This window comes from Leptodactylus fuscus, chromosome 3 (assembly GCF_031893055.1).
Source record: "Leptodactylus fuscus isolate aLepFus1 chromosome 3, aLepFus1.hap2, whole genome shotgun sequence".
Lineage (NCBI taxonomy): Eukaryota > Metazoa > Chordata > Amphibia > Anura > Leptodactylidae > Leptodactylus > Leptodactylus fuscus.
Window position 1 is genome coordinate 154,454,221 of NC_134267.1, and position 15,212 is coordinate 154,469,432.

At 45.5% G+C, this 15,212-nt stretch overlaps 1 protein-coding gene across 5 annotated transcripts in view; it reads right to left on the reverse strand.

Annotated features, from left to right (window-relative positions):
- Positions 1–15,212, reverse strand: part of ACAP2 (ArfGAP with coiled-coil, ankyrin repeat and PH domains 2) — a 99,690-nt gene that overhangs the window by 14,939 nt on the left and 69,539 nt on the right. For all 5 annotated transcript variants that reach the window (XM_075268579.1, XM_075268578.1, XM_075268576.1 and 2 more), the window contains 4 exons: positions 10,059–10,151; positions 7,952–8,160; positions 7,557–7,666; positions 5,882–5,992 (listed from right to left, as the gene is read on the reverse strand). In XM_075268579.1, the coding sequence (XP_075124680.1) occupies positions 5,882–5,992; positions 7,557–7,666; positions 7,952–8,160; positions 10,059–10,151 (523 nt within the window). The remainder of the gene's footprint in view (positions 1–5,881; positions 5,993–7,556; positions 7,667–7,951; positions 8,161–10,058; positions 10,152–15,212) is intronic.

The following is a 15,212-nucleotide window of genomic DNA, read 5'->3' on the forward strand; positions in this document are numbered from 1 at the left end:
TCGCAACAAACGGAAGCAGATATGGTTTGCAGTCTGTCCAATATTTCTTATGGAGCCAAGGGAGCGCCGTGAGCGGTATAGGGCTCAAAGACTCCTCCAAGGCAACCCAGAGCTTAGAGCAAGATGAGTGATGCCAATCAAGAATACGAGAGGCGACCGCTGCGAGGTAATACTTCGAGCAGTCAGGCACTGCCAGGCCTCCCTTCTTCTTAGACCGGGATAAAGTACTCCGAGCAATGCGAGGGGGTTTAGAAGACCAAATAAACTTACAAAAAGCCTGTTTGACCGTCGCGAAAAAAGACGCCGGAAGTATACAGGGGACCGTTTGAAAGAGATACAATAGACGGGGGGAGAACGTTCATTTTCAGTATGTTGATGCGCCCCAACCAGGAGAGGCCCTTAGCGTCCCAACGATCAAGATCAGTTCGCAGCATGCGTAGAAGGGGAAGAAAGTTCAGCGAGTAGGTGTCTGGAAGGAAACTAGGAAGCTGAACTCCCAGATATCGTATCGACTTGTGAGACCATTGGAAGGGGAAAGAGGCGCGCAGAGAGCTGAGATCCGCCGCAGGCAAGGAAACATTAAGCGCAGAGCTTTTAGAGAGATTTATTTTATAATTGCTATAAGAACTGTAAAGTTCAATCTCTTTGAGAATAGAAGGAAGAGACGTAAGGGGCTGTGTGACAAAGAGGAGGACATCATCAGCGAATGCGGAAACCTTTAAGTGTAAACCTCCTGCCCTCAGGCCATTAATATCAGGGTTCTTCCTAAGCGCCACCAAAAGATGTTCCATGACCAGGGCATATAATAAGGGGGAAAGGGGGCAGCCCTGACGCGTCCCATTATGGATAACAAAAGGAGAGGAGAGAGAGCCATTAACTCTAACCCGAGCCACAGGGAAATTATAAAGAGCTCGAATGCGGGTGAGCATAGATGGGCCAAATCCTAGTTGAAGAAGCGTGGCCTCTAAGAATCTCCAGTCCACCCTGTCGAAGGCCTTCTCCGCATCCAGGGATAAAAGTAACATAGGCGTACTTGAACGCTGAGCATGACGGATGGCGGAGAAGGCCTTCAAGGTATTATCACGAGCCTCCCTACAGGGGACAAAACCTACTTGATCTGGGTGAATAAGATCCCCCATGTGTGGGCTGAGTCGGTTGGCTATCAGTTTGGCATATAATTTTGCATCGGTATTAAGAAGGAAGATGGGTCTATAGCTGGAACAGAGGGTATGATCCTTACCCTCCTTAGGTAAAACGGTAATGTGCGCTTGGAGAAAGGAGGAGGGGAAGGGCGTATCAGAAGAGACTGAGTTGAAAGCGCGCAAAAGGGGCAGGAGCAGCTCAGCTGTAAGAGCCTTATAAAACCGAGCCGTGTAGCCGTCAGGGCCGGGGCTCTTACCTCCCGGGAGAGCTGAGATACCCGCCTCCAATTCCTGTGCCGTAAACGGGGCCTCAAGCAGAGCCGCGTCATCACGTGACAAGGACGGCAAAGCAGTTGCCGCCACATATTGCGCTAAAGTAGGAGTGGAAGGCGAAGAAGAGGGAGAAGAGCCGGGAGGAGGGAGATGATAGAGGGAGCTATAATAGTCCGAGAAAGCAGAGGCAATGTCAGATGTAATATGCGTAATGGCGCCCGACGGCTTCTTAACAGCCAAAACGTGGGAGGCAGCACGGCGATCACGTACAGCTCTCGCAAGAAGGCCCCCCTGCCTTGTTTCCCCACTCATAAAAAGAACGCTGTCCCAATTGACGCAATCTCTGCTGCCTGTGCTCGAGCAAAGCTTTTATTTCCTGACGCGTGGTCGTTAGAGCGGCCAACGTCGACTGCTGAAGAGATCGCTTGTGCTGGGTCTCCAAGGATGCCAAATCAGACAAGAGCGAGCGAAGTCTAAGACCTGCCTCCCTCTTCAGGCGAGCCCCGTGTTTCATCAGGACCCCACGAAGCACACACTTCAGGGCCTCCCATTGGATGGGGGGAGAGGTGGTATCGTGCGCGTGATCCTGAAGAAAGTGAGAGGTGGAGAGTTTCAGATCAGCTAAGCATTGAACATCAAGAAGCAGAGATTCGTTCAGTCTCCAGGTATTAGAACGAGGGCACGAGGACGGGGGGCGAAAAGAGCAAGAAACAGGAGCATGGTCAGAGAGGAAAGTCAAGTCGATTGCGGAAGCAGTCACCAACGAGAGGAGATCATGAGAGAGGAAAACATAATCAATCCTACTATACGAGTTATGCGGGGGAGAGAAAAAGGAATAGTCCCTGTCCAGAGGATGGAAGATGCGCCAGACGTCACACAAAAGCATAGAATTCAAAAATCTTCTAACCCTATTAATAGCTCCGTACGAAAGCTGGGACCTGCCCGAGGAAGTATCCAATAAGGGGTTGAGGGCAAGATTAAAGTCCCCACACACAATCAAATGACCCTTAGCGAAATCTTGGAGGGCCGCTAGCGTAGACAAGAGAAAAGGGACCTGATCAGTATTAGGGGCATATATATTAGCAATAGTGTACATCACCCCAGAGATTTCACAGATCAAAAATAAGTACCTGGCATTTACATCAGACAAAGAGTCTAAGACTTTGATCGGTAAATTCTTATGAAAGAAGACAGCTACACCCCTGACCTTACCTTGTTAGCTACTACTGTGGAACCAAAGCGGAAAGTACCGATTCTTGATCACCGGAACACGTTCAGATAAAAAATGCGTCTCCTGGAGGCACAGAATCTGTACTTTGCGCTTATGGGCATCATACAGAATTTGCGAGCGTTTCTCCGGAACATTAAGACCTTTAACATTAAAGGACGACACAGAGATGTCCGCCATCCTAAGGGGAAGAGGAGGGGAAGAACGGGAGACAGACCAACAGAGTAAAGCAACTAGAAAAGGTCAAGAAGAACAACAAATAAAACAAGAGGGGAGGGAGATAAACAAAAAGAAAAGGAAGAGGGCTGTGGGGTTGCCCTCAAAGGGAACTAAATGGGTCGGAGCACAGGTCTCCAACAGGCCCCGCTCTGCAGGGACCAAACTATGTGGGGACGAAGAAGACAAGACGCAAGCCAAGGAGTGGTAGAAAGACAAGAATCAGAAAGGAAAAAAGAAAAGAGAAAAAGAAAAAACAGAACGATCCAGAGCAGAAGTACTCCGGCTCCGACACATGAAATTTGCAACAGAGCCTATACGACAATAAACACGGTGCAATAACATTACTAGAGACCTGAAAAAACAAGAACATGGGCAAAAACAGTCACATCAGAATCGCAACATAACTGCAGAACAACTAAGGAACAGAAATGCAAAAGCGTCCTGTCAGAGAGGAGGAAGACCGCAAGCATAGGTCACGGAGGCAACAATCGTGTTGAAGTGGACCGTCGTCCACGCTGAGAGGTCTGGGAGCGGGGTGGATCCAATGGGCGATGATCAGCCGCGTCCCATTGCAAGCGAGGAGGACCAGTGTGATTAGGATCAGCCAAAAGTGAAGACCAGTCCGGCAACTGTAGAGGCGGAAGATTCAGGACACGAAGGAAGGTCGGCAGATCAGCCGGGTGAGCCAGAGAAAGGATACGGTCCCGATGGCGAACCTGGAGAGCGAACGGGAAGCCCCAGCGGTACGGTATCTTACGTTCCTGTAGGACGGATAGAAGAGGCTTCAAGGCAGAGCGTTGACGAAGGGTAAATCTAGAAAGATCCGGGAAAATAGACAAATCGTGGCCTTCAAAGGGCACAGTGCGGCTGTTGCGGACCTTCTGCATAATCTCCTCCTTGACAGCATAGAAGTGGATCCTGCATATCACATCTCGGGGTTTAGAGTCATCAGAGCTGCGAGGGCGTAGCGCCCGATGGGCACGGTCCATTTCAATGTGAGAGTCAAGCGGGCGCCCAAGAAGAGAATTAAATAATCCAGTGAGCGTGGCAGCCAGGTCAGCAGGCTGAACAGACTCAGGGAGGCCGCGTATACGTATATTATTGCGGCGATTACGATTTTCAATGTCATCCATATGGGAGATTAAGTTGCGCAATTGGGAAGAATGAGCATCAGAGTCCTGTTGCAGACTATCAATAGAGGAGGCAGCTGTAGATTTAAAGTCCTCTAGGGCTTGTACCCGCCGCTGCAGGTCCGAAATGTCAGATTTCACAACACGCAGATCATGGCGCCAAGCGCGCTTAAGGTCAGAAGCAAGACTATCCATGTCCCTCCTACTTAGGGCTAGAAGAGCCTGCAGCTCAGGGTGTTTCTGTAAAGTAAGAGCGGCTTCATCAGGGGGGGGGAGATGTGAGACAAAAGAGGGGGCATCCGCCCGCAAGGCCGCAGTGGTAGGAGCAGGGCGGGAGGGCCTCTTACATGTTTCAGGGGGCCAAAAATCTTCATCAGAGGAGGCATCCTCAGAGGGTGACTGAGGGCTCTGTTGAGCAGGATGTGGGGTGTGGAGGAAGGATTTTTTGTGCGGGGGGCTAGCACCCCAGTCCGCAGTGTCCAGAGGGCCAGCATGTGGGGGGGTGACCTGCCTCAATTGAGGGGGGGTATGTAGGAGAGACCCAGGGGTGCCTGCAGCCACCTCACCCTGAGCGGGTAATGGAGACATTGCCAGGGATGCAGCTCCCTGCTGGGAGACAGTTGGGGAAATGGCCATGTCCAGGGCTGCACTCCCCTTAGATGAAGAGGCATGATGCTGCTGTACCTGAGGGAGTCCCGACGTCATAGCCGAGGGATCCAGGCGTGCAGGAGCCGACAGCCGAGGGTCCGGTGCGAGGAGAGAGCCGCCGCCATGTTCCAGGCCTTGGCGCGCAGGGAGGGAGGAGGAGGAAGAAGATGGCGGCCCGCCAGCACTACAGGCCGCAGAGTCCAGGGTCCCACGCCGTTCGCCGCGGGGGGCGAAGAACTCCGGGATGGAGCTCTCCGTATGCGCGGAGGTAAGAGGAGTCTCCCGATGCCTCTGGGAGCGAGTTTTGCCCATGTTTGCCGGTAATGCACCGCAAAGTGTCGGAGCCTGAAGCGGAGCTCGGATCACAGGCGTCCGCTCGCGTGCATGCCTAGCCACGCCCCCAACACAAGTCTTTTTGAGCGCGTCTTTTTGCGCAAAAAGACATGCGTTATACGAACATGCCATTGAACTGAATGGCTAACTACATTTTACACGTGTATTTTTACACGTGTAAAATGTACACAATACACCAAGTGTAAACTCCGTGTGAAGGGGCCCTTAGTCAAATACCAGTTTTTTGTGCGTTTTGTCTAAATTTCTATAAAATATGCACACCTACTTTTGTGATTAATGCCTCAACAGGGCAGGGTGCCATGGGTACTGGGAAAGTGCCATCAATAATAGGAAAAATCAACTCAAGCACTCCAATATTCAGGAATTTTATAGCAAGACTTTATTATGACATCTTAAAATACTCAAATATCATACGGCAGGAAACAGAGTGGTAAACGATATCCCGCAGATGAAGGTCGGTATGACAAACATCCGGGGTCTCCTGATGTATGACATCTAATCGTTACTTATATGCTATTAATTAGATGTCCATAAAAAAAGTTTTGCTATAAAATTGTGTGTCGTTTTGGACAGATACTAAACTAATAATAATAAATATTGTCTATAAACAGGGCAGTATAGTACAGTAATAAATATATATATATTTTTTTATGTAGATTGTGAGCCCCACATTTTTCCCTATCAGTATGTCTTTTTTTGGAATATGGGATGGAAATCCATGCAAACACGGGGAGAACATACAAACTCCTTGCAGATGTTTTTTTTTTCTTTTGCCCATGGCGGGATTTGAACACCAGGACTCCAGCGCTGCAAGGCTGCAGTGCTAACCACTGAGCCACCGTGTGGCCCCTCAGTAATAAATATTTAACAATGTATATGTTACGTACAGTGTTACTATATCAGCATTAGCAGCTTCCACAGCAATACTTAAAGGATCTTTTCCATCCTCATCAGTAGCATGTTGATTGGCCCCACGCTTCAAGAATAAACACACTTGCCTGGAAGAAAATCGGTAAAAATTAAAATGGAATAAGGTAATAAATACAAGATCATTCCACAATATTTTATTATTGGCCTTCTTTGTATTGTAGAAGTGTTAATAGTTTTCTTTTTTGTCAAATAACAAAATTAAGAGAATTAACAAAAGACAAATATAGGTCACATTAATATTTGGTGTGAACTTCCTTTGCCTTCAAAACATCACCAATTTTTCTAGGAAGGGCCGGCATCAACACTTGGGCACCAGGGTCCCAAACAGCTGACTGCCTCACTTTTTTTTTTTATTAGGCCATTACCTGCTGGAGCAACCCCACCGGAGGCCCTATTTACTTTTCATTTATTGAATCCCTACATCTTCCTCCGCTGCCCCTTCAGCCCTCTAGGGGTTCTGTGCTTACACGCATGGCCTCCTGGAAGACTGAAGGGGAAGCAGAGGCGGCCGTGGGGAGAAGTAGGGACCAGTAAGTAAGGCTGCAGCTGATACAGTCACTGAGGCTGCGGCTTGACACTTCAGGCCGGGGCCATATCATAACTTCCAGGACTCCTCCTCCAAAGGATGGTCTCAGCAAATATTGATGTGATTTAGAATTCTTTTTAATAATTCACTTAATTTTGTTAACTAACAAAGATAAACTATTAATACTTCAGTTTTTGAAAGTATTCTGACTTTGCAGTATTCTCCACACCTACCAAAAACTTCTGAAAAATACTGTATATGTTGGAGGGTCAATCACAGATCCATTAAAAATGTCAGTCAAAATAATGAGTGATTTTGTCTGGTATAATAACGGGGCCCATTATAATCAATGGGGTCATTTACATATGCAAGTAACAACATATTTTCTGCTTCTTAGTCTAACATTTCTCCAGTAAATTGAACGATACACATTTGCGGTAGTGATATACAAGGGAGGGTTGGAGGATTATTTTGTACCAAAAATTATTATCTGGTTAAACTAATGACATTGGATAAAAAAAAAAAAAAACAAACACATTTTTCCTTAAGATTTTTAAATGTTATGAAACTTATTTTTCCACTTCATTTTAGTCCACGACAATGCAATGCTTTAATGGCTTCTATAATACACTGAAATACTTCAGAGGCAGGGCTTAATACAATTACTTATATGGCAGGCCTTGAGTCATCACAAGCCTTCTTCCCCCCTGTGCTGCCATCAGCCCCCATCCCCTGTCTAACGCCACAGATACCAAGGTTGCTATTCATTACATCATCCGATATTTTAAATTTATACGTGATATATTAGCTCCAATGCCAGAATCTGCCAGCAGATGTCAGCTGTATAACACAGTTGGCACCATACTGGAATAGCATACCGTATATCAATAAAGGGTTTAAATAAGAGTAAATGTACCAACAATTGTACAATACCTACGCCCAAAAAGTAAAGCTCTTGTAGATGGAAGCAAACTTTCTATTCATTTTCTATTCTATTATCGGCTGGCAATAAGTGAGGGACTTGAATTTCCTTTAACTGTTTAGGTCACTTGAGTTTTACCAAAAGAAAAAGTGTTAATTTATAATTCTAACATAACCCTGCTTACCCTGTGTGGCCAAGCACAGTTGCATGATGTAATGGTCCCCTGCCTTTCACATCCCGATGGTTAACATTTGCCCCGTTTTGGAGTAGAAACTCACAGGTCACTAGTGATCCCTGAGAAGAAAAGATTTTATCAGGAAGTCATATTAATATAAAATACTCCTGTACATTGTAGAAAGTAAACAGGAAGGGATAGATCAGATCAAGCAGTACTATTCCAAGTAGAAGTTAAAGAAAGGTAGGGTATTGTAACTCCATTCCAGTGATTCAAAAACAGCATAACTTATAAATAATCTTGTTATTGTTTGTTCTATTTTCTCATTGTAAAATTTTCAATAAAAACTTTGAGTTAAAAAAAAAAAAAAACTTATAAATAATAAAGGCGATATAAGATCATACCCCATGCACCGCCTGTATTAAAGGGGTAGCATTGTTCTCTTTTGTGTTAACAAAGTTGACTTCTGCTCCGTGAGCCAATGCCTCAGCCATTGCAGGAAGGTTTTGCTGAAAAGCTGCCTTGTACAGTTGAAGTCCTGGGATTAACTTTTTAGTGCTTGTAGGGTCCTGAAATACTGCAGAATCCCTCTTTTCATGTTTCCTTTCCATCTCTGACATAAGCAAAAATGAAGAACAGAAATGCCCATTTAGTCACTGAACCCCATAACCATCATCACATCTTTACAAAAAATACAGACTGGTCTACAGTGTAATACTTTAGAATTGTTTTGCACTTCAGGTTAGGGTCATCTCAGCATCAGAGGATCCAAAAGGAGCCTGGCACAAATTACATCAAAAACCTAGGATAAAAAATGCATCTTGTTGTTTTTTTTTTGTTCAATTATAGTTAATGGAACCCTTTGTTCACCATTTGACCAAATGATGGATTCTGTGTTCTCGCTTTGCAAAAATGGAACAAGAGAACAGAAAAAAAACAACAGATGTCTTAGGGAGCGTTCACACTACTGTCGATGTCCGACAGCTAGTGTCCGCTGCTAATGTTCGTGCAAAATCTTGTGCGGACATTAGCATCGGACACTAGCTGTGTCCGTGACATTTTGCATTGATTTAAATGGACATCAGGTGCGTTTTTATACAGTCCGTGCCTGTCCTTAATTGTCCGTTCCCAAAGATGTCCGACTTTTCAAGCGGACAGCAAAACCCGACATGTAAGTTTTTGTATCGATGTTTCCTACCCCAGAGTCTGATATATTCCTGCAGGCTTTCTCTTCCCACAGTAAGCTAAGAGCAACAGTTTTTTCACTGTAGTTAGCAGTTGGGTAGTAGGACGTGGAAGTCTGCATCAGATCTATCCAACTCCACCTCACTGTGCCAATTCACTAAACTATTTTTAGTTTCTTTAAGCATAAACAAGAAAAGCAAGATCATTCATATCATTGATCAAAAAAAAGAAAAATTGAGATTTTATTTTTAGACAATATTGCCCAGCTCTACATGTTAGTGACGTCCATCAAGAATGCTCAGTTTGTAAAGCCAAAAGGAATCTTAGGTATGAGAATTCAAGCCAAGGATGAATTCTAAATTTATCTGTAGTATCAGGTTTTTTGTTTTTGTTTTTTTACAAATTTCTAGGACTTATTCACTTACTCAAAAGTCTATAATGTATAAGAAATTTATTTAACCACTTCAGTAATGGACCAATTTCTGGTTCAGGACAAGACACATTTTTGGATTTTTTTTGTATGTGCGTTTTTGAAGGCTATAACATTTTTGTAATTTACGTTATTCGACTAATTTCTGCATCTTTATTCGGTGACACACAAAGCTTTATTTTTATGTTGTTTTTAATTTTATATATATATATATATATATATATATATATATATATATTTATTTATATATATTTTTTTTTTATGACCGCCGGGTTAAAGGGGAGCCACATCATGGCAGCTCATTGATTGCTGTGTACACAGCGATCGGGATGGCAGGGACAGTAATAAATAAAGTAACAGTCGTCTCTCCATTTTAATTTCGTGCAGCTGCTGAAAACTACAAAGATGTACCGGTACGTCCTTGCAGAGCCACTTCCAGACTTAAATAGCCTATGGTCAGTCCGTAAGTGTTTAAAGTGGGTTGTCCAGTTTCAGGCTAAATTGAGAGACAAATCTTATGTTCCTATAATAAAGAGTTGTACAATTTTCCAATATATTTTCTGTATCTATTCCTTATGGTTTTCTAAATCTCTTCTTGCGGTCATTCATTCTGTGTACTTTCAATGGATAAAGATCAGTCCATGGTCACATGAGGGACACTCAGGTGCACAGCTTGTTATCAGGCAGATGTCTGTGACTGTAACAAGCTGTGCACCTGTGTGTCCATCACATGACCATGGACTAATTTTTACCCAATAGAGGTATACAGAATGAATGATACCAAGCACAGATCTAGAAAGCTGTGCGGAATTAATACACCTAGTATACAATACAATACAATAAACTCTATTGGAAAATATGAAAGTTTAATAAATTAGTATTAGAATAACACTAACCTGCATCGTACAAACTGTTTGACGACACTGCAGAGGCTAGGAGTTCCCGACTACCGTCTGCACTAAACTGTATTCCGCTGTCATTGCTTCTCACTAGGAAAATAAAACGAAAGTCATTTGTAGTTAACATTGAGTGCTGTAAGGCAAGTAGGAAAATTACAGGGGGAAAAAATGTAAGCCCGGTGTATTTCTAAGAAATTGTAATGTAAGATGATTAGAGATGAGCGAACAGTGTTCTATCGAACTCATGTTCGATCGGATATTAGGCTGTTCGGCATGTTCGAATCGAACACCGCGTGGTAAAGTGCGCCATTACTCGATTCCCCTCCCACCTTCCCTGGCGCCTTTTTTGCTCCAATAACAGCGCAGGGTAGGTGGGACAGGAACTACGACACCGGTGACGTTGAGAAAAGTAGGCAAAACCCATTGGCTGCCGAAAACATGTGACCTCTAATTTAAAAGAACAGCGCCGCCCAGGTTCGCGTCATTCTGAGCTTGCAATTCACCGAGGACGGAGGTTTCCGTCCAGCTAGCTAGGGCTTAGATTCTGGGTAGGCAGGGACAGGCTAGGATAGGAAGGAGAAGACAACCACAACAGCTCTTGTAAGAGCTAAATTCCAGGGAGAAGCTTGTCAGTGTAACGTGGCACTGACGGGCTCAATCGCCGCAACCCAGCTTTCCCAGGATCCTGAATGGAATACACTGTCAGTGTATTCCCGTATACCCGATATATACCCCCGATATCCGTTCCAACGGTGTGCCCCCCCACCTTCACCCCAGAAATACCCTGCAAGTCCCCTAGCAATAGAATTGGGGCTATATACACCCACTATTTTTGCTACTGCCATATAGTGCCATTGTCTGACTGGGAATTCAAAGAATATATTGGGGTTACGTGCACCCACAATTTTTACTACTGGTATACAGTGCCAGTTTCTGACTGGGAATTCAAAGAATATATTGGGGTTATAAATACCCTCATTTCTTGCTACTGCCATATAGTGCCAGTTTCTGACTGGTAATTCAAAGAATATATTGGGGTTATAAATACCCTCATTTCTTGCTACTGGTATATAGTGCCATTGTCTGACTGGGAATTCAAAGAATATATTGGGGTTACGTGCACCCACAATTTTTACTACTGGTATACAGTGCCATTGTCTGACTGGGAATTCAAAGAATATATTGGGGTTATAAATACCCTCATTTCTTGCTACTGCCATATAGTGCCAGTTTCTGACTGGGAATTCAAAGAATATATTGGGGTTATAAATACCCTCATTTCTTGCTACTGCCATATAGTGCCAGTTTCTGACTGGGAATTCAAAGAATATATTGGGGTTATAAATACCCTCATTTCTTGCTACTGGTATATAGTGCCATTGTCTGACTGGGAATTCAAAGAATATATTGGGGTTACGTGCACCCACAATTTTTACTACTGGTATACAGTGCCAGTTTCTGACTGGGAATTCAAAGAATATATTGGGGTTACAAATACCCTCATTTCTTGCTACTGCCATATAGTGCCAGTTTCTGACTGGTAATTCAAAGAATATATTGGGGTTACGTGCACCCACAATTTTTACTACTGGTATACAGTGCCATTGTCTGACTGGGAATTCAAAGAATATATTGGGGTTATAAATACCCTCATTTCTTGCTACTGCCATATAGTGCCAGTTTCTGACTGGTAATTCAAAGAATATATTGGGGTTACGTGCACCCACAATTTTTACTACTGGTATACAGTGCCATTGTCTGACTGGGAATTCAAAGAATATATTGGGGTTACAAATACCCTCATTTCTTGCTACTGCCATATAGTGCCAGTTTCTGACTGGTAATTCAAAGAATATATTGGGGATACGTGCACCCACAATTTTTACTACTGGTATACAGTGCCATTGTCTGACTGGGAATTCAAAGAATATATTGGGGTTATAAATACCCTCATTTCTTGCTACTGCCATATAGTGCCAGTTTCTGACTGGGAATTCAAAGAATATATTGGGGTTATAAATACCCTCATTTCTTGCTACTGGTATATAGTGCCATTGTCTGACTGGGAATTCAAAGAATATATTGGGGTTACGTGCACCCACAATTTTTACTACTGGTATACAGTGCCATTGTCTGACTGGGAATTCAAAGAATATATTGGGGTTATAAATACCCTCATTTCTTGCTACTGCCATATAGTGCCAGTTTCTGACTGGTAATTCAAAGAATATATTGGGGTTACGTGCACCCACAATTTTTACTACTGGTATACAGTGCCATTGTCTGACTGGGAATTCAAAGAATATATTGGGGTTATAAATACCCTCATTTCTTGCTACTGCCATATAGTGCCAGTTTCTGACTGGGAATTCAAAGAATATATTGGGGTTATGTGCACCCACAATTTTTACTACTGGTATACAGTGCCATTGTCTGACTGGGAATTCAAAGAATATATTGGGGTTATAAATACCCTCATTTCTTGCTACTGGTATATAGTGCCATTGCCTGACTGGGAATTCAAAGAATATATTGGGGTTACGTGCACCCACAATTTTTACTACTGGTATACAGTGCCAGTTTCTGACTGGGAATTCAAAGAATATATTGGGGTTACAAATACCCTCATTTCTTGCTACTGCCATATAGTGCCAGTTTCTGACTGGTAATTCAAAGAATATATTGGGGTTACGTGCACCCACAATTTTTACTACTGGTATACAGTGCCAGTTTCTGACTGGGAATTCAAAGAATATATTGGGGTTATAAATACCCTCATTTCTTGCTACTGCCATATAGTGCCAGTTTCTGACTGGTAATTCAAAGAATATATTGGGGTTACGTGCACCCACAATTTTTACTACTGGTATACAGTGCCATTGTCTGACTGGGAATTCAAAGAATATATTGGGGTTATAAATACCCTCATTTCTTGCTACTGCCATATAGTGCCAGTTTCTGACTGGTAATTCAAAGAATATATTGGGGTTATAAATACCCTCATTTCTTGCTACTGGTATATAGTGCCATTGTCTGACTGGGAATTCAAAGAATATATTGGGGTTACGTGCACCCACAATTTTTGCTACTGGTATATAGTGCCAATTTCTAACTGGGAATTCAAAATGCGCAAGGCTCCCGGAAAGGGACGTGGACGAGGCCGTGGGCGAGGTCGGGGGAATGGTTCTGGGGAGCAAGGTAGCAGTGAAGCCACAGGACGTCCCGTGCCTACTCCTGTGGGGCAGCAAGCATTGCGCCACTCCACAGTGCCAGGGTTGCTTGCCACATTAACTAAACTGCAGGGTACAAACCTTAGTAGGCCCGAGAACCAGGAACAGGTCTTGCAATGGCTGTCAGAGAACGCTTACAGCACATTGTCCAGCAGCCAGTCAGACTCTGCCTCCTCTCCTCCTATTACCCAACAGTCTTGTTCTCCTTCCTCCCAAAATTCCCAAGCTTCACAGAACAATAACCCCAACTGTCCCTGCTCCCCAGAGCTGTTCTCCGCTCCTTTCATTGTCCCTCAACCTGCCTCTCCACGTCACGATTCCACGAACCTAACAGAGGAGCATCTGTGTCCAGATGCTCAAACTCTAGAGTCTCCTCCATCTCCGTTCGATTTGGTGGTGGATGACCAGCAACCCACCCTCATCGACGATGATGTGACGCAGTTGCCGTCAGGGCATCCAGTTGACCGGCGCATTGTGCGGGAGGAGGAGATGAGACAGGAGTTGGAAGAGGAAGTGGTGGATGATGAGGACACTGACCCGACCTGGACAGGGGGGATGTCAAGCGGGGAAAGTAGTGTGGATGTTGAGGCAAGTGCAGCACCAAAAAGGGTAGCTAGAGGCAGAGGCAGAGGTCAGCAGCTTAGGCGAAGCCAGGCCACACCCGGAATCTCCCAAGATGTTCCAGTTCGTACCCAGCCCCGAAAAACTCCCACCTCGAGGGCACATTTCTCGAAGGTGTGGAGTTTTTTCAAGGAATGCGCCGAGGACAGATATAGTGTTGTCTGCACAATTTGCCTCTCGAAATTGATTAGGGGCTCTGAGAAGAGCAACCTGTCCACCACTTCAATGCGCCGTCATTTGGAATCCAAGCACTGGAATCAGTGGCAGGCAGCAACGGCAGGACAAAGGCCGCCTGCCGTTCACGCCACTGCCACTGCCTCTGCCACTGCCTCTGCCACTGCCACTGCTGACTGTGCTGGCGATGCACTCCAGAGGACGAGCCAGGACACCACTTCATCTGCCTCCGCCACTTTGTTGACTTCTCCCTCATCCTCCCCTGTTCCTGTCTTATCTCCTTCTCCTGCACCATCAAAGGCACCATCAGGCGCTTCTTTACAACAACCCACCATCTCTCAGACATTGGAGCGGCGGCAGAAATACACTGCTAACCACCCACACGCGCAAGCCTTGAACGCCAACATCGCTAAACTGCTGGCCCAGGAGATGTTGGCGTTCCGGCTTGTTGAAACTCCCGCCTTCCTGGACCTGATGGCAACTGCGGCACCTCGCTATGCCGTCCCTAGCCGTCACTACTTCTCCCGGTGTGCCGTCCCGGCCTTGCACCAGCACGTGTCACTCAACATCAGGCGGGCCCTTAGTTCCGCGCTTTGCACAAAGGTCCACTTGACCACCGACGCGTGGACAAGTGCATGCGGACAGGGACGCTACATTTCACTGACGGCACACTGGGTGAATGTAGTTGAGGCTGGGACTGCTTCCCAAACTGGCCCGGTGTACCTCGTCTCCCCGCCTAACATTCCTGGCAGGGACACGAGAAGAACACCCCCCTCCTCCTCCTCCTCTACCGCCTCCTCCTCCGCCACCGCCTCCTCCTCCGCCACCGCCTCCTCCTCCGCCACCGCCTCCTCCTCCGCTGTTAGATTGACCCCAGCTACGAGTTGGAAACGTTGCAGCACTGGCGTTGGTAGACGTCAGCAGGCTGTGCTGAAGCTGATCAGCTTGGGGGACAGACAGCACACTGCCTCCGAGGTGAGGGATGCCCTCCTCGATGAGACGGCAATATGGTTTGAGCCGCTGCACCTGGGCCCAGGCATGGTCGTTTGTGATAACGGCCGGAACCTGGTAGCAGCTCTGGAGCTTGCCGGACTCCAACATGTTCCATGCCTGGCCCACGTCTTCA